At 36.8% G+C, this 27,154-nt stretch overlaps 1 protein-coding gene across 1 annotated transcript in view; it reads left to right on the forward strand.

Moving 5' to 3' along the window:
• Positions 1 to 27,154, forward strand: part of LOC117317311 (myosin-IIIb-like) — a 143,231-nt gene that overhangs the window by 72,949 nt on the left and 43,128 nt on the right. The window contains 15 exon segments of the mRNA XM_033872100.1: positions 523 to 673; positions 3,142 to 3,193; positions 5,740 to 5,838; positions 5,947 to 6,058; positions 6,794 to 6,920; positions 8,109 to 8,325; positions 9,572 to 9,716; positions 10,359 to 10,484; positions 10,486 to 10,513; positions 12,525 to 12,613; positions 13,289 to 13,418; positions 14,125 to 14,270; positions 15,833 to 15,847; positions 20,981 to 21,093; positions 21,449 to 21,598. Of these exon segments, the coding sequence (XP_033727991.1) occupies positions 523 to 673; positions 3,142 to 3,193; positions 5,740 to 5,838; positions 5,947 to 6,058; positions 6,794 to 6,920; positions 8,109 to 8,325; positions 9,572 to 9,716; positions 10,359 to 10,484; positions 10,486 to 10,513; positions 12,525 to 12,613; positions 13,289 to 13,418; positions 14,125 to 14,270; positions 15,833 to 15,847; positions 20,981 to 21,093; positions 21,449 to 21,598 (1,700 nt within the window).

A 27,154-nucleotide genomic window follows, 5' to 3' on the forward strand; every position in this document is an offset into this window, starting at 1 on the left:
TCCAGCTTGACCCTAGATTTAACAGTGCACTGTCATGTTGTCTACTCTAATGTATATGATCTTATAATATGGTATAATTTATTTTTTCTGTGTGTCAACCATATGTTGTTTTGACAGTAAGAATGATGATTTGTGTTTTGTGACAGTAACCATGATGATGATTTGTTTGTGATAGTAACTATGACGATTGGTTGTTTGTGGCAGTAACCATGACAACCACTTGCTGTTTGTCCCAGTAACCATGATGATGATATCTTGTTTGTGACAGTGACCATGACAACAATTTGCCGTTTATGACTGTAACCATAACAACCATTTGTTGTTTATGACAGTAACCATGACAACCATTTGTTGTTTATGACAGTAACCATGGCAACCATTTGTTGTTTATGACAGTTACCCATGATGATAATATCTAGTTTGTGACAGTGACCATGACAACCATTTGTTGTTTATGACCGTAACCATGACAACCATTTACTGTTTGTGATAGTAACCATGATGATATCTTGTTTATGACAGGCTGGCAACAGAACCCTGGAGGAGCGGATACTGCAGGTGAATCCTCTGATGGAGGCCTTTGGTAACGCCAAGACTGTTATCAACGATAACTCTAGTCGCTTCGGGAAATACCTGGAGATGTTCTTCACAATTAGTGGCACTGTTGTAGGAGGTATGAAGAATGAAGAGTTATGGCCCTTTATTCAGTCTCATGCCAATGTCACATACTTTGTACAGCCTGTTTTTCATGTATTGATACAGTATTATAATATACAGCATTGTCCTTAAAAAGATTATACACTCTCTTTTGCTTGCTGAAATATTGTAAGTGAAGCAGAAACTTTTAACTTTACAATTCCTTGAAGATTATTCACTTGTTGAGGTGGCAAATTTTCACTAGAATAACCCGTCCTGATTAAGTTTCAGGTGTAACAAGCAGGGACCAAATTTCCAAAATATTCCAATAATTCATAAAAAGATTTTTTGAAAAAATACTTCATAATATTAAACTCTTTGAATTATCCCTTTCAAAAAATATTGTTACTCTGTGAAAGTCTGCTCTCAATTGAACTTTACTCATTCTTATGAATTTGTCACATGTTCTCTTTAATAATTAAATATTGATATAAGTTTGCAATGCATGCATATGTATAGGGATGCCAGCATGAGCGCCACCTACTGATGTAAGGTCTACTTCTCCTATATGTAGAGTTATGGCCCTTTGTTAAGTTTTGATACTGTGAGGTATGTGTAAGTGAGGATCTGTAATCTCCCTACTACTCCTATATGTAGAGTTATGGCCCTTTGTTAAGTTTTGATACTGTTGGGTATGTGTAAGTGAGGATCTGTAATCTCCCTACTACTCCTATATGTAGAGTTATGGCCCTTTGTTAAGTTTTGATACTGTGAGGTATGTGTAAGTGGGGATCTGTAATCTCCCTGCTCCTATATGTAGAGTTATGGCCCTTTGTTAAGTTTTGATACTGTGAGGTATGTGTAAGTGAGGATCTGTAATTTCCCTACTTCTCCTATATGTAGAGTTATGGCCCTTTGTTAAGTTTTGATACTGTGGGGTATGTGTAAGTGAGGATCTGTAATCTCCCTACTACTACTATATGTAGAGTTATGGCCCTTTGTTAAGTTTTGATACTGTGAGGTATGTGTAAGTGAGGATCTGTAATCTCCCTACTACTATATATAGAGTTATGGCCCTTTGTTAAGTTTTGATACTGTGATGTATGTGTAAGTGAGGATCTGTAATCTCCCTACTTCTCCTATATATAGAGTTATGGCCCTTTGTTAAGTTTTGATACGGTGAGGTATGTGTAAGTGAGGATCTGTAATCACCCTACTACTCCTATATGTAGAGTTATGGCCCTTTGTTAAGTTTTGATACTGTCGGGGTATGTGTAAGTGTGGATCTGTAATCTCCCTACTCCTATATGTAGAGTTATGGCCCTTTGTTCAGTTTTGATACTGTGAGGTATGTGTAAGTGAGGATCTGTAATCTCCCTACTACTCCTATATGTAGAGTTATGGCCCTTTGTTAAGTTTTGATACTGTAAGGTATGTGTAAATGAGGATCTGTAATCTCCCTACTACTACTACTATATGTAGAGTTATGGCCCTTTGTTAAGTTTTGATACTGTGAGGTATGTGTAAATGAGGATCTGTAATCTCCCTACTACTACTACTATATGTAGAGTTATGGCCCTTTGTTAAGTTTTGATACTGTAAGGTATGTGTAAGTGAGGATCTGTAATCTCCCTACTACTATATGTAGAGTTATGGCCCTTTGTTAAGTTTTGATACTGTGAGGTATGTGTAAGTGAGGATCTGTAATCTCCCTACTACTATATGTAGAGTTATGGCCCTTTGTTAAGTTTTGATACTGTGAGGTATGTGTAAGTGAGGATCTGTAATCTCCCTACTGCTCCTATATGTAGAGTTATGGCCCTTTGTTAAGTTTTGATACTGTGGGGTATGTGTAAGTGAGGATCTGTAATCTCCCTACTCCTATATATAGAGTTATGGCCCTTTGTTATGTTTTGATACTGTAAGGTATGTGTAAGTGAGGATCTGTAATCTCCCTACTACTATATGTAGAGTTATGGCCCTTTGTTAAGTTTTGATACTGTGGGGTATGTGTAAGTGAGGATCTGTAATCTCCCTACTACTATATATAGAGTTATGGCCCTTTGTTAAGTTTTGATAGTGTTGGGTATGTGTAAGTGAGGATCTGTAATCTCCCTACTACTATATATAGAGTTATGGCCCTTTGTTAAGTTTTGATACTGTGAGGTATATGTAAGTGAGGATCTGTAACCTCCCTACTACTCCTATATGTAGAGTTATGGCCCTTTGTTAAGTTTTGATACTGTGGGGTATGTGTAAGTGAGGATCTGTAATCTCCCTACTACTATATGTAGAGTTATGGCCCTTTGTTAAGTTTTGATACTGTGAGGTATGTGTAAGTGAGGATCTGTAATCTGTATACACCATAATCAGCCTTTTCTATAACAACCACTTGTTTATGTGTGTCACTTCATTTCACATACAGTTGTGTATTTATTTATTGATGACAATGTTCATTAACTTGTTCTTAGTGTAGTTAACATGACATTAAACTTTGTGTTTCAGCTAAAATCACAGAGTACCTCCTGGAAAAGTCCAGAGTCATATCACAAGCAAGGTAAGTGGTCAGATTTGTTGTAATAAACTTGTTCACACGGTTCATGTGTTTACTTTTCAACAATTTGATTGAAATATGTTTTATGAGAATTCAGTTACTCTAGACAAAGGATTTAATGGCTTCATGTCTATAAGTTGTTGGTCTAGAACTTGATCTCCATGGCTCCTCGTCTAGAGCTCGTGAGTCCTTATCTAGTACTCATGGGTCCACTTTCAGGGCTTGTAGGCCCTCATCTAGGGTCCATGGGTCCTTTTCAAGGCCTTGTATGTCCTCGTCAAGGGCTCGTGGGTCCTTGTCTAGGGCTTGTGACTCCTTGTTCAGGGCTTATGGATCCTCATGTAGGGCTTGTGGCTCGGGACTAGGATACTTTGGCTGTGTAGAGGCCTAGAATTAGATGGCTAGATTTCAATAACTGGTGGTTGCAGGAAAAGTTAGCCATTGATATTGAGATACAGCAGATATTGAATGTTTTCCTGTAGAATATAACATGTATTTCATGAGTAGGACAGAATATGGGTATATTAAAACAAGAGCCCCATGGGCCTTAACGGTCACCTGATTTTTGAAATATTTCAGTAAATTTGAATGAAAGAATGAATTTAAAAACAAATAAAACAAATGATAGTCAAAAATGTGATTTCCCTATAACTATGGTAAAGTTTCTCCCCTCCCATGGGGAAAACGCGAGACCCCAGGGCTAGGAAATTCACAATTATGGTAAAGCACCTTAAGACCCTTCGATCTGTGAAGAGTATTTAATACTACCTTAAATGGGCTGTAAGAAGAAGATTTTTAAAATTTCTGTTAATTTGACCCTTTTTGGCCCCTCCCATCAGCCCCTGGGGGTCAGTCAGGGCCAACATGTACATACCATCAAACTGTCATCCCAAGCTGATAATGTTAACGAAGTTAGAATGAATTCCAATAAAAATTCAACAAATAATAGTCAAAAATGTTATTTCCCTATATAAACTATGGTAAAGTTTACCCCCTCCCCAGGGGCAAACATGAGACCCCAGGGTCATGAAATTCACAATTTTGGTAAAGCACCTTAAGATCCTTCCATCTATGAAGAGTATTTGATTCTAACATATCTGAGAGTATAGAGCAGAAGATTTTTGAAATTTTAGTAAATTTTATCCTTTTTGGCCCCGCCCACCAGCCCCTGGGGGTCAACTAGGGCCAACATGTACATACCATCAAACTGTCATCTCATGCTGATAATTTGATACAAGTTAGAATGAATTCCAATACAAATCCAACAAATAATAGTCAAAAATGTGATTTCCCTATATAAACTATAGTAAAGTTTACCCCCTCCCCAGGGGCAAACGTGAGACCCCAGGGTCATGAAATTCACAATTTTGGTAAAGCACCTTAAGATCCTTCCATCTATGTAGAGTATTTGATTCTACCATATCTGAGAGTAGAGAAGAAGATTTTTGAAATTTTTGTCAATTTGACCCTTTTTGGCCCCGCCTACCAGCCCCTGGGGGTCAACTAGGGCCAACATGTACATACCATCAAACTGTCATCCCACGCTGATAATTTGATACAAGTTAGAATGAATTCCAATACAAATCCAACAAATAATAGTCAAAAATGTGATTTCCCTATATAAACTATAGTAAAGTTTACCCCTCCCCAGGGGCAAACGTGAGACCCCAGGGTCATGAAATTCACAATTTTGGTAAAGCACCTTAAGACCCTTCCATCTATGTAGAGTATTTGATTCTACCATATCTGAGAGTAGAGAAGAAGATTTTTGAAATTTTTGTCAATTTGACCCTTTTTGGCCCCACCCACCAGCCCCTGGGGGTCAACTAGGGCCAACATGTATATACCATCAAAGTGTCTTCCCATGCTGATAATTTGATACAAGTTAGAATGAATTCCAATACAAATCCAACAAATAATAGTCAAAAATGTGATTTCCCTATATAAACTATAGCAAAGTTTACCCCCTCCCCAGGGGCAAACATGAGACCCCAGGGTCATGAAATTCACAATTTTGGTAAAGCACCTTAAGACCCTTCCATCTATGAAGAGTGTTTGATTCCACCTTATCTGAGAGTAGAGAAGAAGATTTTTGAAGTTTTAGTCAATTTGACCCTTTTTGGCCACGCCCCTCAGGCCCCTGGGGGGTGGGGACCATATAATTCACAATTTTGGTTCACCCTCAGCCATGGAAGCTTCCTGTAAAATTTCATTGAATTTGGTTCAGCAGTTTTTAAGAAGAAGTTGAAAATGTAAATTGTTTACGACGCACGACGCACGACGGACGACGCACGACGCACGACGCCGGACAAAAGGCGATTGCAATAGGTCAACTGAGACTTCGTCTCAGGTGACCTAAAAAACAAGGGAAAATTGGTGTGGAATGAATCCACTCGTTTTTTTCAACAGCAAAAAAAAAGAAATAAATGAAAAAAGAAAAAGAAAAAAAAAAGAAAAAAGATGAATATGAAATAATCAATAAATAAACAAAATCAAATTATATTGATTAAAAAACAAATGTTACAGAATTGCCTTTTGTATGTTAACAGAGGGGAACAGAACTTCCATATATTCTACTATATCCATGATGGTCTCAGCTCCGAGGAAAAGAGAATGGAGTTTTTCCTCAAAGAAAATGTGCCCTACAGGTAAATATGATGACATGTCATTGGGCTGCTTTATACACTAATAATATCATCACAACAGATATTACAAATATATACAGAGTTGTCTCACCCTTGATAATGTTTCCACAGGTATATTGAGGAATACACAAGCAAAGGATTAGATATTGCTGCCATGGCAATCAACAGGGTCAAGTTCAAGGCCATCCAGCACTGCTTTGATATCATTGGCTTTAAACCAAAGGTAGGTCAAAGGTCATTGAACATCAATATAAAAAATTGATGGATTTAAGGCTGAGGCAGATCTAGGCCATGTTTAAACTACTTTTAAACATAAACTAAATTCTGATTGTTTCAAATTGAATGTAAATGTTTAATTTGTTTAAGATGGTTCAAGGTAATCTGATATTACTCTTACATATTGATATTGAAAGGGTTGTGATAATAGACAGTATTACGATATTAACAGAAATATGATAATAAATGTGTAAAACGTTATGTTGCGGATTCTTACAAAAGTTTGCAAAAAAATATTTTTCATACCCCGATGTAACTAAAAAATGATTGACATCAATGCTTATAATTAATTTTTGAAAAAGATTTTCAAAATTAAAACATGTTTTATGTACAGTTGAATTGATCTTATTAGGGATTCTTTTTCACAAATCAATATGCAACGTAAATGGCACAGCGTATTGTGATGTCACATTTTCGATGCCATTTTCAGAATTTTCATAGAGGAATGAATAAAAATTGCAACCAATCAGAACGCTGCATGCTCTGTACAAACAATGCAAAATTAATTATAATATATTATCCTTTTAATAGAAATATGACCATAAACTATATATTGATATAGAAATATGATATTTAACAGTACATAATGTTAACAGAAACATAATACACAAGATATGAATTAGAAATGTCCACTAAGCCTACTTTTCGTTGTAATGTATTTTCTGTTTTTAAATGTTTACAGGAAGTGTCTTCAGTGAGTGGCATTATTTCGTCAATTTTAAATCTGGGCAATGTTAACTTTGAGGAGAAGGAGACGGGCCATGGAGGAAATGCTTGTTGTATTATAAACATGCCACTTGTAGAGGCAGGTGGGTGTCCTCTTCAGTTTTAATTGTCTAAGTGTGCTCATTATAAAATCAGAGTTCTCCAAGGCCTCACTGTACCAGATGTAGTGTTTTATTTTGAGCCTCATATTAAAGTGACTCTAGGGTCAATATATAATGGTGAAATATGATACACCCTTCCCCCATTGGTTAGATAAGATGAAATATGACACACCCTTCCCCCATTGGTTAGATAAGATGAAATATGACACACCCTTCCCCCATTGGTTAGATAAGATGAAATATGACACACCCTTCCCCCATTGGTTAGATAAGAAGCATTTACAGAAAGTTTATAGAGTTTACATATACACATACACATATATATTTAAGGCATGTATTTATTGAATTAGTCATACCTCAGTCTGCAGACTTACCCACCTGTACATACTTACCCACCTGTACAGACTTACCCACCTGTACAGACTTAGCCACCTGTACAGACTTACCCACCACCACAGACTTACCCACCTGTACAGACTTACCCACCTGTACAGACTTACCCACCTGTACAGACTTACCTACAGACTTACCCACCTGTACAGACTTACCCACCTGTACAGACTTACCCACCTGTACAGACTTACCTACAGACTTACCCACCTGTACAGACTTACCCACCTGTACAGACTTACCCACCTGTACAGACTTACCCACCTGTACAAACTTACCCACCTGTACAGACTTACCCACCTGTACAGACTTACCCACCTGTACAGACTTACCCACCTGTACAGACTTACCTACAGACTTACCCACCTGTACAGACTTACCCACCTGTACAGACTTACCCACCACTACAGACTTACCCACCTGTACGGACTTACCCACCTGTACAGACTTACCCACCGGTACAGACTTACCCACCTGTACAGACTTACCCACCTGTACAGACTTACCCACCTGTACAGACTTACCCACCTGTACAAACTTACCTACAGACTTACCCACCTGTACAGACTTACCCACCTGTACAGACTTACCCACCTGTACAGACTTACCCATCTCTACAGACTTACCCATCTCTACAGACTTACCCACCTGTACAGACTTACCTACCTCTACAGACTTACCCACCTGTACAGACTTACCCACCTGTACAGACTTACCCACCTGTACAAACTTACCCATCATCCTAGTACTAATCTTTACTTTATTTTGTTTTTCCTTTAGTATCCACAACACTAGGAATTCCTAATGTTGAACTGGTAGAGGCTCTAACGACCACAGGAATGGTTGCACGTGGAGAACTTATCGTTCGTGGGAACTCTGTCCCAGAGGCGCTGGACGCCCGGGATGCTATGGCCAAGGCACTTTATGGACGATTGTTCAGCTGGATTGTCAACCGTATCAACATCCTGCTTAAACCCCAGAAGTTTGTTACAAAAAAGTAAGTAAAATATTGACGACCGTATCAACATCTCGCTAAAAACCCGCGACGTTTGTTACAAAAAAGTAAGTAGATTATTGTCAACTGTAAAAACATCCTGCTAAAAACCCCAACATTTGTTACAAAAAAGTAAGTAAAATATTGTCAACCGTATCAACATCTCGCTAAAACCCGCGACGTTTGTTACAAAAAAGTAAGTAGAATATTGACATCTGTATCATCGCCCTGCTTAATAAAAACCCTGGACATTTGTTACAAAAAAGTAGGTAAAATATTGTCAAACGTATCACCGCCCTGCTAAAACCTGCGACGTTTATCACAAAGAAGTAAGCAGAATATCAACAACTATATCAATATCTTCCTTACACTCCGGACATTTGTCATAAAGAAGTTCTTCCATATCTAGTGCTACAAATGCTAGTTTATCACCCTACAATAAGACACCCCTACAAGGGGACCCCGGTGGCCGAGTGGTTAAGGTGTTCCGACACTTTATCACTAGCCCTCCACCTCTGGGTTGCGAGTTCGAAACCTACGTGGGGCAGTTGCCAGGTACTGACCGTAGGCCGGTGGTTTTTCTCTGGGTACTCCGGCTTTCCTCCACCTCCAAAACCTGGCACGTCCTTAAATGACCCTGGCTGTTAATAGGACGTTAAAAAAAAACAAAAAAAAACACCCCTACAATTGTGTCAAAGTTAACATCATCTTGCTTTACTGCAGGCGTAAATCATCAAAATGTTAAAATCCCTTAGAAAACTAGTTAAAGATATGGATATATATTCCTATATTTACATACTAATCCGAAAAAGTGTTTCACAATAAATGTACATGCATGTACTGTTTGTGTTGGCCCCCGGGCAGTATTACAGGAGAAACGTATGTTTGTGTTGGCCCCCGGGCAGTATTAAAGGAGAAACGTATGTTTGTGTTGGCCCCCGGGCAGTATTACAGGAGAAACGTATGTTTGTGTTGGCCCCCGGGCAGTATTACAGGAGAAACGTATGTATGTGTTGGCCCCCGGGCAGTATTACAGGAGAAACGTATGTTTGTGTTGGCCCCCGGGCGTTATTACAGGAGAAACGTATGTATGTGTTGGCCCCCGGGCAGTATTACAGGAGAAACGTATGTTTGTGTTGGCCCCGGGCGTTATTACAGGAGAAACGTATGTTTGTGTTGGCCCCCGGGCGTTATTACAGGAGAAACGTAGCTGTGTATTCACATATCTTTGTATTTCTGGATTTTGTAGGGAAGAAGAGAACCACATCATCGGAATCCTGGACATTTTTGGTTTCGAACACATTCCTAACAATTCCTTTGAGCAGTTGTGTATCAACATTGCCAATGAGCAAATCCAATACTATTTCAACCAGCACATCTTTGCCTGGGAAATGGTAAGTAATACCGTGCCAGAATCTGGGAAGGGGGGGGGGGGGGGGGGGTGGACCCCTTGTTAGGGCTATATCTTATACACTACCTGTCACTTGAACTACTTTCTTTGGGACATGAGTTTGCCTAGCTGAGGCAGTGTGTCAGATACCAAAGTAGGGCGTGCTGACCTACATTTTGACGTATAAAATGTCAGGTGGTGTTTTAGATATCAACATTGTCGTGCCGACCTACATTTTGACATTTGAACTACATAAAGAAAGGGCTTGTTCGGAATCCATCTCAAAAACTGCTTGTCACTGGATCATCATACTTTAAGCATGTGTTCACCTAGTGAGGCAGTGTGTCAGACATCAAAATAAGGTCACTGTGACCTACATTTTGACCTTTAACCTACATAAAATCTTGTCCTGGCTCTATTTCTTACCCTTCCTATCACTGGAACTTCGTACTTTAAGCATGTGTTCACCCAGGTGAGGCAGTTTGTCAAACATCAAATATGACATACATTTTGACCTTTGACCTACATCTGATGGAGGGACTGGTTTTTTGCCAAAATGTGTTATTTTTACTGATCTAACACAGAGTGTGTGCGGGTCTGGAGTGATGTATTCTGTAGTAAACTTACAAGCTACACTTTTTTACAGCAAGAGTACACGAATGAGGGCCTAGAAGTACTAGACATCACGTTTGTGGACAATCGACCATTACTTGACATGTTCCTCATGAAGCCCCTCGGACTGCTGGCCTTGTTGGACGAGGAAAGCCACTTCCCCTAAGGCCACCGACAGGTCACTCGTTGGTAAGTTTGTAGTAAGAGTGAAAAAATGCACGGCCAGACCGGGGTTCGAACCCATGACCTCCAAACACTAGCCGGATGCTATTCCAACTGAGCTACATGGTTGCCGATGATCGACCCGGTCCAGTTCCGCTATAAGTTTAGATATTGATTTCACAAGGCTGACATGTAGTGGTTGTCATTGTATCTATTTCATAGGTATTAAATTTCACGCAATGACACCTACATTTGTTGACACTTTTGTACATTGTTTTGTATATAAACAAGCATATATATTTACTGTATAACGAGAAATGTTCATTTGTACTTTCTTTCATGGTTTGGTGATTTCAAATTATTTTGTCGTTACAAACTTTTGTGGTTAGCCCATGTAATAATGATATAACAATCATACATACATCAATATTTATTTTCGTGGTTCTAAAACAACCACGAAAATGACAACAAATGTTTTATGTTATACAGTATACTCTGTAGCGTAAATATTTGTCGGATATTCATTTTTGCACTTTCCTTGAATATAAAAATAAAAATATAGCAAAATCACATCCCTGTGAATATTACGCTCTATACATTGTTGATAATGTAATAAATATGGATCCTCTACATGTAATTTCAAGGGCAAAGGTCAAGGTCAAATTTTGATATTTCTTCTGGTTAATATTTTATGACATTATAAAAATGAAATTTGTATATAGAATTTTATAGCAATGATATAAAGGGTTTGATCATTTGATCTGTTGAATTAGGATCCTAATGTGTTGAGGTTTGGATCTTAATACACAAGTTACTAAATATGATCATTGGATCTGTTGAATGAGGATCCTAATGTGTTGAGGTTTGGATCTGTTGAATGAGGATCCTAATGTGTTGAGGTTTGGATCTGTTGAATGAGGATCCTATAATGTGATGAGGTTTGGATCTGCTTAACTCTTTACGTACTCATTCAAATTTCGCGGTCGCTACCGGAAGTGAATGCTGGGTAGGTCCTTTGTGTATTGGAGCATATGGCTATCACATCAGACGTCGATAAAACGATCTTTTACTGATCTTTTACTGTTGTATAATGCTTAATATTAAATGAAGTTTATCATATGGAACAAGTACTGAGTACGGAAACTCTTTTACCCAAATTTTCCTTTAAAATACGGCGAAATCACCAGGCAGAATCGCGGGAAATGACATGTTGATCGGCACATGTGTCACACGTGTGTAAGAAATCACGCAGTTAAAACATCGTTTTTTCGGTGTGTAAAAATATTTTACGTATTTCTTACTTATTTTGATGATAAACGTTACTCAATTATATATATATTATCGTTTTTAATTGTTTTATTGTGTTTAAAACCTCAACAATCTCGCAGAAAACGAAAGTAAATTTGAGGCCGCCATTTTGTAGCTATGTAAACAACTCGGCATGAACCGGCGGAATTCTTTGAAATAGACAATCTTAACGAATGAATATGCTTCTGGTACGTAAAATATACCATCAATACAATATTTACATCGCTTTTTATTTCTTAAAAACATCATTTCCGTGTCAATTCCTTCGTATGACTATGCTAAACCAGCAAGTAATATCAACATCTTTCGCGATGTTTTATGACGATTTGAGTCGTCACAAAGGATGGAAGGCATGTTAATTGTGACGTGTGTAGTCGTCATGAAGGATACAAGAGCACGTTTTTGTGACGTCTGTAGTCGTCGTGAGTACAGAAAGAGTTAATGAGGATCCTAATGTGTTGAGGTCAGGATCTGTTGAATGAGGATCCTGATGTGTTGAGGTTTGGATCTGTTGAATGAGGATCCTAATGTGTTGAGGTTTGGATCTGTTGAATAAGGATCCTAATGTGTTGAGGTTTGGATCTGTTGAATGAGGATCCTAATGTGTTGAGGTTTGGATCTGTTGAATGAGGATCCTAATGTGTTGAGGTTTGGATCTTAATACACAAGTTACTAAATTTATCCTGAGTTCCCATATAAAGATTGATTGGTATCTTTTGTACGTTTACAGAGAAGTTCCACAGAAACATCAACAATAAGTACTATCGCCGCCCGAAAGGCAATTCTCTGGTGTTCAGCATCGACCATTACGCTGGCCGGGTACGTATTAGAAAGTTCTTACCAAGATTCAGACTGGGTACCTATCAGAGAGCTTTGACCATTATGCAGACAGAGTACATATCAGAACGTTTTGACCACTACACAGAGTATATATCAGAACGTTTTGACCTCTACACAGGCAGAGTATATATCAGAACGTTTTGACCACTACACAGAGTACATATCAGAAAGTTTTGACCACTACACAGACAGAGTACATATCAGAACGTTTTGACCACTACACAGAGTATATATCAGAACGTTTTGACCACTACACAGACAGAGTACATATCAGAACGTTTTGACCTCTACACAGACAGAGTATATATCAGAACGTTTTGACCATTGCATATGTAAGCCAAGTAGGTATCAGAAAGGTTTGACCACTATTCAGGGAGAGTACATACTAGAAAGTTTTGACCACTATGCAGGCAGAGTACATATTAGAAAGTTTTGACCGTTGCATATGCATGCCAAGTAGCTGTCAGAAGATTTTGACCACTACACAGGCTGGGTGAATTATAGGGCCAAAGATTTCCTTTGATACCCCTCTACACAGCTATAGGACACACAGATACAGAGCAGAGGCGTCAATGTCTTGGACATTTTTTAGATTTTATTAAAGACTCCACAAGCTTTACCTCTGTTCGGAATTGCTTCATTCTCTATCCACAGGTGGAATACGATGCCACGGGCTTCCTAGAAAAGAATCGAGATCGTCTTCCGGGAGATGTCTTAAACATGCTTCGTGCTTCCAACAATGAGGTTGTTAGGGCTCTGTTTCAAACACCTCTAACCAAAACAGGTCTGTATAATGATGTCGTATAAGTGAATACCCTCCTCTGGGAGGACAATTTATATTGTTCACTGGCTGAAACCAGAGCCTCTTAACCTTGACAGCTTCATCCAAATTAAATTATGTAGGTAAACACAATATTTACTGATGTATTATCAATATATAGACTTATATATTTGTTGAAAAAATACATTGAAATACATGTACGTTAAGTTATTGCACAATTGGGCTTAGCTTGGTGTAATTTTGGTCTTTTTACTATTTTTAGAACAGAACATTTAATAGGAATTATTATCTTTATAAATGTTTGATCTTGACCAACGGATGACATTGTACCTAGCAGTATAGTGTCTTTCACACTTTGACTTTTTCTGTTGACCTTGACCCACAGGTTACCCTGTGTCCAGCAATATAGCATCTTTTTTATTTTGACCTTGAACCACAGGTGACCACAGGCGTCCTTCAGTATAATGTCTTTCTCATTTTGACCTTTTATTTTGACTTTGACCCACAGGTAACCTTGCGTCTGGCAGTATAATGTCTTTCTCATTTTGACCTTTTATTTTGACCTTGACCCACAGGTGACCTTGCGTCTGGCAGTATAATGTCTTTCTCATTTTGACCTTTTATTTTGACCTTGACCCACAGGTGACCTTGCGTCTGGCAGTATACTGTCTTTCTCACTTTGACCTTTTATTTTGACCTTGACCCACAGGTAACCTTGCGTCTGGCAGTATAGCGTCTTCCTTAAGGAGCACACCAAACTCCAGTGCCATCAGTTCCCCAGCCAGTACAAGCTCTTACGTGAGCGTGATGAGCTACAACAAACACCAACAAACGTCCGGCATGGGGGGCAGTCGGGTAGGTAGAACAGCAACTCAACTTAGATTGAAATGATAATATCTAGAAGAGCATAAATTGAGATAGTTGGTGATTTGATGATATTTATGTTGTTTGGGCAGTGATAAATATTTTGATTGTCTTATGATCAAGTGTTTTAAAGATTCATGAGCTGAATTTAAATCTGATAAGATTTTGTAAATGTTAAAATATAAATTGTTTGAAGCAGCTGTTATTATAATTCTGTTTTACACAATATATTACTGGTACACAAACATCACATATTGTACACGATTTATTTAATGTCACAAGTTTTTGAAAACATTAATACCCACCACTTACTATCTACAATACAGTATACCCTCACTTAATTCTTCCTTATTTTCACCTTTTCCCATATTCCATACCTCATTTCACTTCTGCCTGGTCTTCTATCTCTTTCCTTCACCTGTCTATCTATCCTGTACTTTCCCTTCCTTATACATATAAACTCACCTCCACTCCCCCTACATCTTTCTCTCCATCCTGTACTTCCCCTACCTTATACGTATAAACTCACCTCCACTCCCCCTACATCTTTCTCTCCATCCCCCTCCCCCCTCCCGCCTCCTTTTCGTCTTTCCATCTATCTTGCATGTCCCCATGGTAACCACACACACATGGAATCAACAGTACATAGCACAGCTGTACACTATCACAGAAGTTAATTCTCACCAGCTAAAACCGAAATGTATAGTGCACCGTGTATGACAGGCACGTGTTTGTCACCTAATGCTTCCACTGTTATTGGTTAAAGTAAAAAAAGAGCTTTGGTGTTTAAAAGATTGTTAGCATACAAAAATGAAAAAAAAAATGTATATTTATATTACTTTATCTGACCTTGGATTATCTATAATTCCAGCATAGAATTAAATCAATTTTCAAAAAATAAAAAAGTTACAAAACAAACAAAAAAATAAAGAAAAGAAAAAAAGAAAAGTAAATAGTGAAAATATTAGAAATAGGATTTTGTATAAAAATAATACACATTGGGGAAATTTTCGCGATCAAAATGACATAACTAGAGCAAATTTTCACCCCTCGCATAAATTCCTCGTTTACAGTATTTATGTTATGATATCACAGTTTACACCAGTGTTATAAAGAGAACTACACCATATAATAACATAATGGATTTTATAGTCCTGTAACTCTCATTGACCTGATGATTTTAATTGTGTAAAATTATTTGTTTCGTCAAGGTTTAAATGGAGTTTAGTATTAAATTATAAAATTCTTAAAATCAAACAATTCTGAGTTAATTGAAATTTTTTTATTTGTTATGTTTATGTGCAATAAAAGCATCCATCCCAAAAATATGTTTTATAAATTTAAACGAATGAAATATTTTGATGAATTTGTGGTTGCTTTATCAATTGAATATTGTACCTAAATCACACGTTTTATACATTTTCAAATAGATCAATGATCATTCTGGCGATTTAAGAAAGAAAACGAATGTTCATTTTGCCATTGATAATTTCCTGTTGTGCACATTATATATGTACATGCTTCTGATAGCTGTATGCTGCGTTGCATTCCAGATCTACAGTGCACTTGTAAGTAAAAGCATATGTGCCTTGCATTTCAAACACCTTAATGATACTGATTAGTTTCCATTTTATCGTTGTCATGGTAATATCACATGTTTTTTTTATATTCTGCTTGGTTTTGTTTGGGGCTTTCACTTACCTTTTTCTTGTTTTCATGTTGTGTTTTTTTAGCTGACAGACCTTTAATTCTGACCTCCATGTGGAGATTTTTACCTGACAGAATTCTGACCGACAGACGACAGAATCCTCCATGTGGAGATTTCTACCTGACAGAATTCTGACCGACAGACTTATGAATCCTCCATTTGGAGATTTTTACCTGACAGAATTCTGACCGACAGACTTATGAATCCTCCATTTGGAGATTTTTACCTGACACAATTCTGACCGACAGACTTTTGAATCCTCCATGTGGAGATTTTTACCTGACAGAATTCTGACCGACAGACTTATGAATTCTCTATGTGGAGATTTTTACCTGACAGAATTCTGACAGACAGACTTATGAATTCTCCATGTGGAGATTTTTACCTGACACAATTCTGACCGACAGACTTATGAATCCTCCATATGGAGATTTTTACCTGACAGAATTCTGACCGACAGACTTATGAATCCTCCATGTGGAGATTTTTACCTGACAGAATTCTGACCGACAGACTTATGAATCCTCCATGTGGAGATTTTTACCTGACAGAATTCTGACCGACAGACTTATGAATCCTCTATTTGGAGATTTTTACCTGACAGAATTCTGACCGACAGACTTATGAATCCTCCATGTGGAGATTTTTACCTGACAGAATTCTGACCGACAGACTTATGCACAAGTACTTGAGGTGTTAATATATTCTTCCATGTTTTGGTGACTTTCTGCATCTTAAAGTCTATTATACAGATGTTCATCTCTCAAATTAACCAGATTTTATTTCCTCATAGTAATAGAATGCATTTAGATGATTTGCATATTAGCAATATTTAGCATCATTTTTCAGTTTCATATAATAGCTAGCAGCTAGGCTATATTTAGAATAGAAAAAATATACGTGTAAGATTTCCTTTTGCAACCCAACTAACCAGACACCCAACCTCCAAAATTACTGTGTGGGGGTTGCCAGGCTACCAGATATCCAGCCTCCGAAATTACTGTGTGGGGGTTGCCAGGCTACCAGATATCCAGCCTCCGAAATTACTGTGTAGGGGTTGCCAGGCTACCAGATATCCAACCTCCGAAATTACTGTGTGGGTGTTGACAGGCTACCAGATATCCAACCTCCGAAATTACTGTGTAGGGGTTTGCCAGGCTACCAGATATCCAGCCTCCGAAATTACTGTGTGGGGGTTGCAAAGGAATTCTTTATATGATAGCAGCCTTTATTTAGGATAGAACAATTGGTACGATAGCTGGCTATATTTAGAATGAAACAATTGATACAATAGCTGGCTATATTTAGAATGAAACAATTGGTACAATAGCTGGCTATATTTAGAATGAAACAATTGGTACGATAGCTGGCTATATTAAGAACAATTTCAATTTGTATGACAGGTGATTATATTTAGACCAATACAATTTATACTATAGGTAGCTATATTTAGAATAGAACAATTGGTATGAAAGCCTCCTGTATTTAGAACAATAACATTTTTGTACGATAGCTATTGATATTTAGTATAACAAAGTATACCAGAGCAGCCTATATTTAGAATGGAACAATTGGTGCGATAGCAGATTATATTCAGTAAAATATGATTGGCACGATAGCAGCCTATATTTAGAACATTACAGTTTTATAAATAGTTACATATATTTAGAATGGTACAATTGTATGGTAGTTACCTATATTTAGAACATTACAGTTTTATAAATAGTTACCTATATTTAGAATGGTACAATTGTATGGTAGTTACCTATATTTAGAACATTACAGTTTTATAAATAGTTACCTATATTTAGAATGGTACAATTGTATGGTAGTTACCTATATTTAGAACATTACAGTTTATAAATAACCTATATTTAGAATGGTACAATCATATGGTAGCTGCCTATATTTAGAATTGCACATTTATATGATAGAAGTCTATATGTAGAATAGTACAATTTGTATGATTACTTTATTTGTAATGATATCTTTAGTCCAATAGATACCAATATTTAAAAATATTACAAATTTTCATCATAATGACTTATATTTAGGAAAATTTGACTTTACCCTACCTTAATTGCCCTCAGTAAATTAACCTGTTTCTTGATCAATGTTAATGACACATTAAATAAATTAAGTTGTCCATATATCTGAGAAATGGGAGACAATTAATCCATCTGTATATCAGAGAAATGGGAGACAATTAAGTTGTCCATAAATCGAAGAAAAGGGAGATAATCACACTGTCTATATAATCTATCTTTGAAATGGAAGACAATTAAGTTATCCATAAATTGGAAAAAATAGGAGGCAATTTAGCTGTGGATATATCTGAGAAATGGAGACAATTTAGTTGTCCATATAACTATGAAAAGGGAGATAATCATGCTCTTGTATGTATAAATTATCTGAGAAATGGGAGACAATTAAGTTGTTCATATATCTGTGAAAAGGGAGATAATCATACTCTAGTATGTATAAATTATCCTGAGAAATGGGAGACAATTAAACTGTCCATATATCTGAGAAATGGGAGATAATTAAGTTGTCAGTAAATTGGAGAAATGTGACATAATTTAGCTGTCCATATCTCAAATATTTAAAATCAAAATGATTAAGTTAAGTTGCGGTAGATTATTCACATTCTTTATCTAATCATCAGGAAAATCTATCGTGAATTAAAATCATTTATGTTTTAAATGTACCTAATTCATCTAAGTTTGAAGTTTATTTTATCAGTGACATTGAATTATGTTACCAGAAATTCCGCTACAGGGTAAGAATAAATCTATACAGAAATTACGTTAGACAGAAATGTTTACTAAACAAATTGTTAGAATGGAGTCAAAAATACCAGAAATTGTATATCATAATACAAAAGGCTTTGTTAAAACTGACAGAGGGAGATTAATGGGCTATAAAACATATACAGGCTGTTACTTGTAATCTTTGCTGACTTTGTATGTGATGAATATGTAAACAGATAACAGATCTTATGTATCAGTTGCTGTATATTCAATCATTGCTCATTAAATTTTATGTAATTAAATGTCATATTTCTTTTTTAAATGTGCCAATGACTGATTTGACAGAGTTAACTCCCTTTGTTATATTTGATAATTATATTTGTTTTGAAAATTAATTTTGTGTTAAAGTTAAATTTCATTTTATGTATCATGTAAAGGTGTAATTTAAATATTGCCAATAAAGGGAGATAACTCTAGTACATACAATCTGCCACATCAATGCATACAGTTTTATAAGATCATACTTACAGCTTATATTGACTTTTGCTTACATTTGAAATTCATATTTTGAATCCAGTTGTTTATTTTAAGTAGTTAAAGGTCCAACTTCTCTGCCAAGAGCATGAATTATGAGGACTTAGTTTTGAGGATATATCATATTGTTCCGTGGTCGGGTTATTTTCCGTGAAGGACAGCATTATCACATCAAAAAAGAGAAATGATATCTCAACCATTCTTCTGATCCCGTCTTCCGCGTTTCATTTCTATAGAAATTATCGTTGCCCGGGTGTAAAATTCATCGACGCCCAAGTGTAAGCACCGGCGCCCAGTCAATATATACGATTGAACCCGGTGAAGGTGTACAGTTCATGAAAAAATGTTTTTTTAAAGTGTCCATGTTTTTCAATTCTGTGCTGTATAAAGTTATCTCATTTAGCTCTTTGCCTGCTGTGTACTAATTAATGCAGTTATCTCCCCTATAACCTGCTACTGCGTAATATGGCTGAATTTTAACATTATTACATGGTACTTGTAATTTTATGTTTTCAATTTCTTAAACTATTTATCAATGCTTGAGTTATTAAATTGTTTCAAATTTCATCATTAAAAAATCCTCTTTTAAAAATGTAATGTCCAAACCAGTGAAGACTGAAAATATTGACTTCTAACATGTGCTGTTTTAATTAAAAATTGGTAAATTTTGATGCATTAGAGAATTCTTGATAATTTCATGAGGCATTTCATAAAAATTGTCTTCATATCTTCTAACAGAGTTTTAATTGTCAGCAGGTATGGTAGCATCAAAAATTTGTATTGTTTGAAATTTTAAAAAGGATATTGTCATGTTATTACATACTTAAACATTTCTTGATCATTTCATAAGGCATTCCATGAAAAATTGACTTCCTGTAACTCATAACAAAGTTCTAATTGTCAACCAGATATGGTATGAGGGTTGATTGATATGTTGTGAGCCTCATATTGAAGGAGGAATCAAGGATCTCCTACTATTCTGACTATATAGGGTCATGTACCCAAGGACTGGTCTCTTTTCTAAGTCCTACTATTCTCTGACTATATAGGGCCGTGTACCCAAGGACTGGTCTCATTTGGGTAGTTTATATGGACGAGGTAGCACTCTAAAATAAATAAGGCAAGCGACTTTTGCAAAATGGACAAAATTGGTCAGGGTTAGGGTGAAAGAGTCTGTCATTACCATGGCTGCCATTCATGATTGTGGCTTTAAATTGATTGAGCATCTCCCTTATTCACCTGATCTCATTCCTTCAGACATTCATCTATTTCCAAAACTGAAAATAGCTATTTCAGGCACCCTAACCCTAACATGCAGTGGATGACTTTCTGAACAGCCAACAAAAGGAGTTCTATAAAAGTGGCATTGAGGCCCCTAAACACCGCTGGCAAAAGTGTATAGATACTGAAGGAGATATTAAAAGATAATATTATACATGTATGTCCGGCAAAATTCAAATCCTTCGATATGAGGCTCACAACTTCTCAATCAGCCCTCATAGCATTGAGAATTTTTCGTTGTGTGGATTTTCGAAAGGTTATTGTCTTGTTGTTAAATATCTTTGTGTTTATAAAATATCATTGTGTTGATTAGATATCATTGTGTTGATTAGATATCATTGTGTTAATTAGATATCATTGTGTTAATTAGATATCATTGTGTTAATTATATATCATTGTTTATACGTATGTTTTGTTGTTTCCTTTAGGGTTCAGCTTCAGCTAGTATGACCAGGATACAACAGACTGTAGCGACTTACTTCCGATTTTCTCTGATGGACCTCCTAGCCAAGATGGTGGCCGGCACACCTCACTTTGTTAGGTAGAGTGATCCCCCTTTATTTTGACCTGCTAGAGCATGAAAATGAGATTGTTATTCCTTTGTGCCAAAAATAATTCATTACTTCCAAGTTGTTATTTTTTTCCGTACACTGTGTATAGTGATTACAACCAGGTGAGTGATACAGGCCCCATGGGCCTCTTGTTATTTTTTCCGTACACTGTGTAGAGTGATAACAACCAGGTGAGTGATACAGGCCCCATGGGCCTCTTGTTATGTTTTCTGTACACTGTGTAAAGTGATAACAACCAGGTGAGTGATACAGGCCCCATGGGCCTCTTGTTATGTTTTCTGTACACTGTGTAGAGTGATTACAGAATTATCGTTTTATCTACAGATGTATACGACCTAATGCAAACAAACATCCAGATGAATTTGATTCTGAGAAAGTGACGTTACAACTGCGGTACACTGGTGTCTTGGAGACAACGAGAATACGCAGGGAAGGTTACTCTCACCGAATACCATTTGCCGATTTCCTACGCAGGTAAATTGTCTCTGCTGGTGGATGAACCAGAAATGTTTATTTCATGTAGAACTTACATCCATCTGTCTGTCTTTAAGCTGTAACTCCCTTTTCCCTACTCTTCCTGACTTGATCAGACAGTGTCCCACTGATTAGTTAATGTTAAAGCTCTTGATAGATCCTGAATTTGGCTCCATGTCACATTCTAGATTTCAAGATGGCACACTGACTAACATCTAGCTATATGACTAGATGGTTCATCACTGTGACATACCTCTAGCTGAGTCAGTAATAAGTGACTAGATGGTTCACCAATGTGACAAACATCTACACTGGGAGACACGAATGTACTAGTTTTTTCATATTTTCTACTAATTCTGAAATTTTCACCAATTTTACCAAAAAAGATCTAATTTAACCCAACCCAGTCCATTTTTTCAGCAACGTATCTAATTATGAATTTTCATGGCTAATTTTCGACGGTCAAAGCTAGTTCTGTGAATCATATCCAATTTAACATGACCACCGTCTAATTCTATCGAGCTATCTAGAAATCATGAACTTTACACTATTTATTTCATGACTATCTAAAAGTTTCTTACATCGACGAGATTTCCCACGACAGTCTAGAAATGTCCGACAGGATCTATTTTTTTCTCCACTGACGCTAATTCTGCTCCTCGAATCTAGTATTGATGGAGCAATCCAGTTTTCGTGAAAATCGCCTAATATTAAACGTCATGACGAATATTGCGAGATTCGCCTCGGGCGGTTCTGTCGCGCGGCAATACCAGCACTGCCAGCCGTAGACTACTTTACCTGGACAGCAGCCATCCGTGACCATCGATTCCCGCGGCTAGCCTCGACTTGGGAGCGCTCAGCCATGAAGCGGTCCTACCATAATCACCTATACGGTGTCGGTACCAACTCGAATTAAGTGTTCAAGCTATAAATATGCGATACATACACGATAAGATACATACATTATGTATATCACATGATGTATATCTATATTTCTGATATCACATACGATACATTCACTTTTTTTGCAGATTGTTCCAGTTAAATTTTCATTAAATGTGCTGCATGTACATCAATATCATAAGACACCTGAAAAAATAAAAGTATTACATTCACAATACGACGATTACATATTTATTGTTATTCAATTGAGGCAAATTTTGTATCAATAAACGATTAAGTTGCGTACTTACCGTACGTTTAAATCTGTTTTTACCCCAGAATCATATATATATACTGTTGTAAATTTTAAGCATAGGCAAACGTTAGCCAAGTTCCGTTGTGGTAATTTGAAATTGAAAATAGAGACAGGCCGGTATTCTCGTCCTCCCTTAGCATTACATGAGAGGAAATGTATTATATGTCAGTCAGGATTAGTAGAAGACGAGCGCCATTTTTTAATTGACTGTGAGTTTTATTCAGATATTAGGCGAATTTTATTTAGTGAAGCAAGCAATTATTGTCCAAACTTTTTAGAATTAAACCCATATGAACAATTTCATTATCTTATGACAAGTGATGATCTTCAGCCTATTTTAGCTTCTTCACTCTATCTGATGTATCGCAGAAGATCCTGTTTTACCTATATTTAACAGAACTTTTTACTATATTGTGTCTCATATGTCTGGATGTGAATATAATTTTAATGCAACTTGTGAAGTTTTTATGACTTCTACTGTATTTTATATATCTGTAATATTGACACGTGAATAAAATATTTTGTATTGTATTGTATTAATAAAAGAAAGAATATTGTATCGAAAACCTCTTGTCATCCACTTCACAAGGACACCTGGACAGTTGTTGATTACAAGGCCTGGGGCATTTCTAAATTGAACCTGCTGGTTGGCTTCCTGCCTTAGGCGAGAGCACAGGTAAATCCCCGCCCCCTTTTTGGGATGAACTATAAGCTGGTTCTGTATTTAACATGACAAGTATATTAGTCCTACAATATAAGACTTCGAAGGTACAAACGTTATCTTTTACGTTTATTGTCGGGTATCAACATTTTTAGCCCACCATCATCAGATGGTGGGCTGTTCAAATCGCCCTGCGTCCGTGGTCCGTCGTCCGTCCGTCCGTAAACAATTCTTGTTATCGCTATTTCTCAGAAAGTACTGAAGGGATCTTTCTCAAATTTCATATGTAGGTTTCCCTTGGTGCCTAGTTATGCATATTGCGTTTTGAGACCAATCTGAAAACAACATGGCCGACAGGCAGCCATCTTGGATTTTGACAATTGAAGTTTGTTATCGCTATTTCTGAGAAAGTACTGAAGGGATCTTTCTCAAATTTCATATGTAGGTTTCCCTTGGTGCTTAGTTATGCATATTGCATTTTGAGACCAATCTGAAAACAACATGGCCGACAGGCAGCCATCTTGGATTTTGACAATTGAAGTTTGTTATCGCTATTTCTGAGAAAGTGCTGAATTGATCTTTCTGAAATTTCATATGTAGGTTTCCCTTGGTGCCTAGTTATGCATATTGCGTTTTGAGACCAATCTGAAAACAACATGGCCGACAGGCAGCCATCTTGGATTTTGACAATTGAAGTTTGTTATCGCTATTTCTGAGAAAGTACTAAAGGGATCTTTCTCAAATTTCATATGCAGGTTCCCCTTGGTGCCTAGTTATGCATATTGCGTTTTGAGACCAATCTGAAAACAACATGGCCGACAGGCAGCCATCTTGGATTTTGACAATTGAAGTTTGTTATCGCTATTTCTGAGAAAGTACTGAATGGATCTTTCTGAAATTTCATATGTAGGTTTCCCTTGGTGCCTAGTTATGCATATTGCGTTTTGAGACCAATCTGAAAACAACATGGCCGACAGGCAGCCATCTTGGATTTTGACAATTGAAGTTTGTTATCACTATTTCTGAGAAAGTACTGAATGGATCTTTCTGAAATTTCATATGTAGGTTTCCCTTGGTGCCTAGTTATGCATATTGCATTTTGAGACCAATCTGAAAATAACATGGCCGACAGGCAGCCATCTTGGATTTTGACAATTGAAGTTTGTTATCGCTATTTCTGAGAAAGTACTGAATGGATCTTTCTGAAATTTCATATGTAGGTTTCCCTTGGTGCCTTGTTATGCATATTGCATTTTGAGACCAATCTGAAAACAACATGGCCGACAGGCAGCCATCTTGGATTTTGACAATTGAAGTTTGTTATCGCTATTTCTGAGAAAGTACTGAAGGGATCTTTCTCAAATTTCATATGCAGGTTCCCCTTGGTGCCTAGTTATGCATATTGCATTTTGAGACCAATCTGAAAACAACATGACCGACAGGCAGCCATCTTGGATTTTGACAATTGAAGTTTGTTATCGCTATTTCTGAGAAAGTGCTGAATTGATCTTTCTGAAATTTCATATGTAGGTTTCCCTTGGTGCCTAGTTATGCATATTGCGTTTTGAGACCAATCTGAAAACAACATGGCCGACAGGCAGCCATCTTGGATTTTGACAATTGAAGTTTGTTATCGCTATTTCTGAGAAAGTACTGAAGGGATCTTTCTCAAATTTCATATGTAGGTTTCCCTTGGTGCCTTGTTATGCATATTGCGTTTTGAGACCAATCTGAAAACAACATGGCCGACAGGCAGCCATCTTGGATTTTGACAATTGAAGTTTGTTATCACTATTTCTGAGAAAGTACTTAATGGATCTTTCTGAAACTTCATATGTAAGTTTCCCTTGGTGCCTAGTTATGAATATTGCATTTTGAGACCAATCTGAAAATAACATGACCGACAGGCAGCCATCTTGGATTTTGACAATTGAAGTTTGTTATCGCTATTTCTGAGAAAATACTGAAGGGATCTTTCTCAAATTTCATTTTGAGGTTCCCCTTGGTGCCTCATTATGCTTATTGTATTTTGAGATCAATTGGAAAACAATATGGCCGACAGACCGCCATCTTGAATTTTGACAATTGAAGTTTGTTATCGCTATTTCTGAGAAAGTACTGAAGGGATCTTTCTCAAATTTCATATGTAGGTTCCCCTTGGTCCCTTGTATTGCATTTTTGGACCAGTCTGTCCTGAAAACAACCTGGCAAACAAACAGCCATTATCGTTCAATCTCAGATTTCTTATATAGCTAGGATTCCCTTGTTTGAAAAGTACTGGATGGATGTCTCAATTTGCACAGATTAGTAAAATGAAGGGAAAAGTAGAGAAAAGATCAATCTGACATGGAACCTATGAAGATCATTCAATGGTGGGCGCCAAGATCCCTCTGGGATCTCTTGTTGTTATTTGCCGAACCTCTAAGTACATCTTCTTTGGAACAGATGCCTGCATCAGAGACCTATATATCAACTATATACGTCCCTGGTTATATATAGAGGAATATTGTAATTACCAATGGGTTACACTATCCGAGCTCTAATATATACAAGCTTACTAATAAGAAAATTTGAAACTGTATGCATCACATCGATGAGATTAGAGACTTGTGATATACAAGTCTCTGATGAGATATAGAAAAACAACTAAACCATAAATCCTATATAGTGTCTCCGATATTCTATAGATATTTCTTACTGAATATTGAACTGTTTTTTTATTATCCATACATTTATAATGACGCCGAGGGTATAATATGTATGCATTTCATGTAACATGTTGAAACCGACTTCTCTGTGCATATTTTGTTGTGTATAGTGTGACCAGTAGTCATTATGAATCAAACATGAAATAGAAGATTTGTGAAAAAAAAAGATGTGTTGAACTATCATGTCTTACGTTTGACATAAAGAAAACAACTGTGTTATATAATAAAATCTTTCAATTCAATTCAATTCATTTATTACTTTAAACCTTACGGTTTATCAGTAGTATTATCAGCAAAGCGTCGTCGTTCCAAGCCGATGTTTTTAATTCAATTTGTGAAACACCTGATAATAATAATATGTTTATAATATGTACTTATGGGCCGTATGGCCTAAAGTCAATAAAGAATTTGAAAATTGATAAAACGTTTCGTGTTATTAAAGATATTCTGTCCTTATATATGATCAGTGATAATCCTATATAGCTTTATGGATTCGTACGTGCTAACTTCGGAATAACATATATTGATATCAGAGAATTTGAAATTGTGTTTTACAGCACGTTCTAGATATCGCCTGAATTAGCTGTTTTTGTTTTCACTCTTATCAGTTTCTATGTTTGCAATATGACTACACTATTGTATACTCCACACACCACTCATTCATTCGATATTACCGCTCAGAAATGTCATAACATCTGTATCGTCATTACATTGTATATTGATGCTGTCTATCTTTCGTTAAATTGCATTTTAAAAATAGTGAAGATAAAAAATTGTATGCTGTCATTTTCAGCATGCTTATAAGTCGTAAGGATTGAATTGAATAAACATTTCAAACAAAAACAAGACCGGTCTATAATCCTTTAATTAATTCGATCGCTGTATAGAAAACCAAGGTACCGCTACAAAAACTAAATTGTACGGGTTAATGCCGGGGGCTAAGATCTCGCAGCGGTTGCTATGACTACTCTGTGTGTCAAGCGACCGCG

The sequence above is a fragment of the Pecten maximus genome, chromosome 19, assembly GCF_902652985.1.
Source record: "Pecten maximus chromosome 19, xPecMax1.1, whole genome shotgun sequence".
NCBI classification, from domain to species: Eukaryota; Metazoa; Mollusca; class Bivalvia; order Pectinida; family Pectinidae; genus Pecten; species Pecten maximus.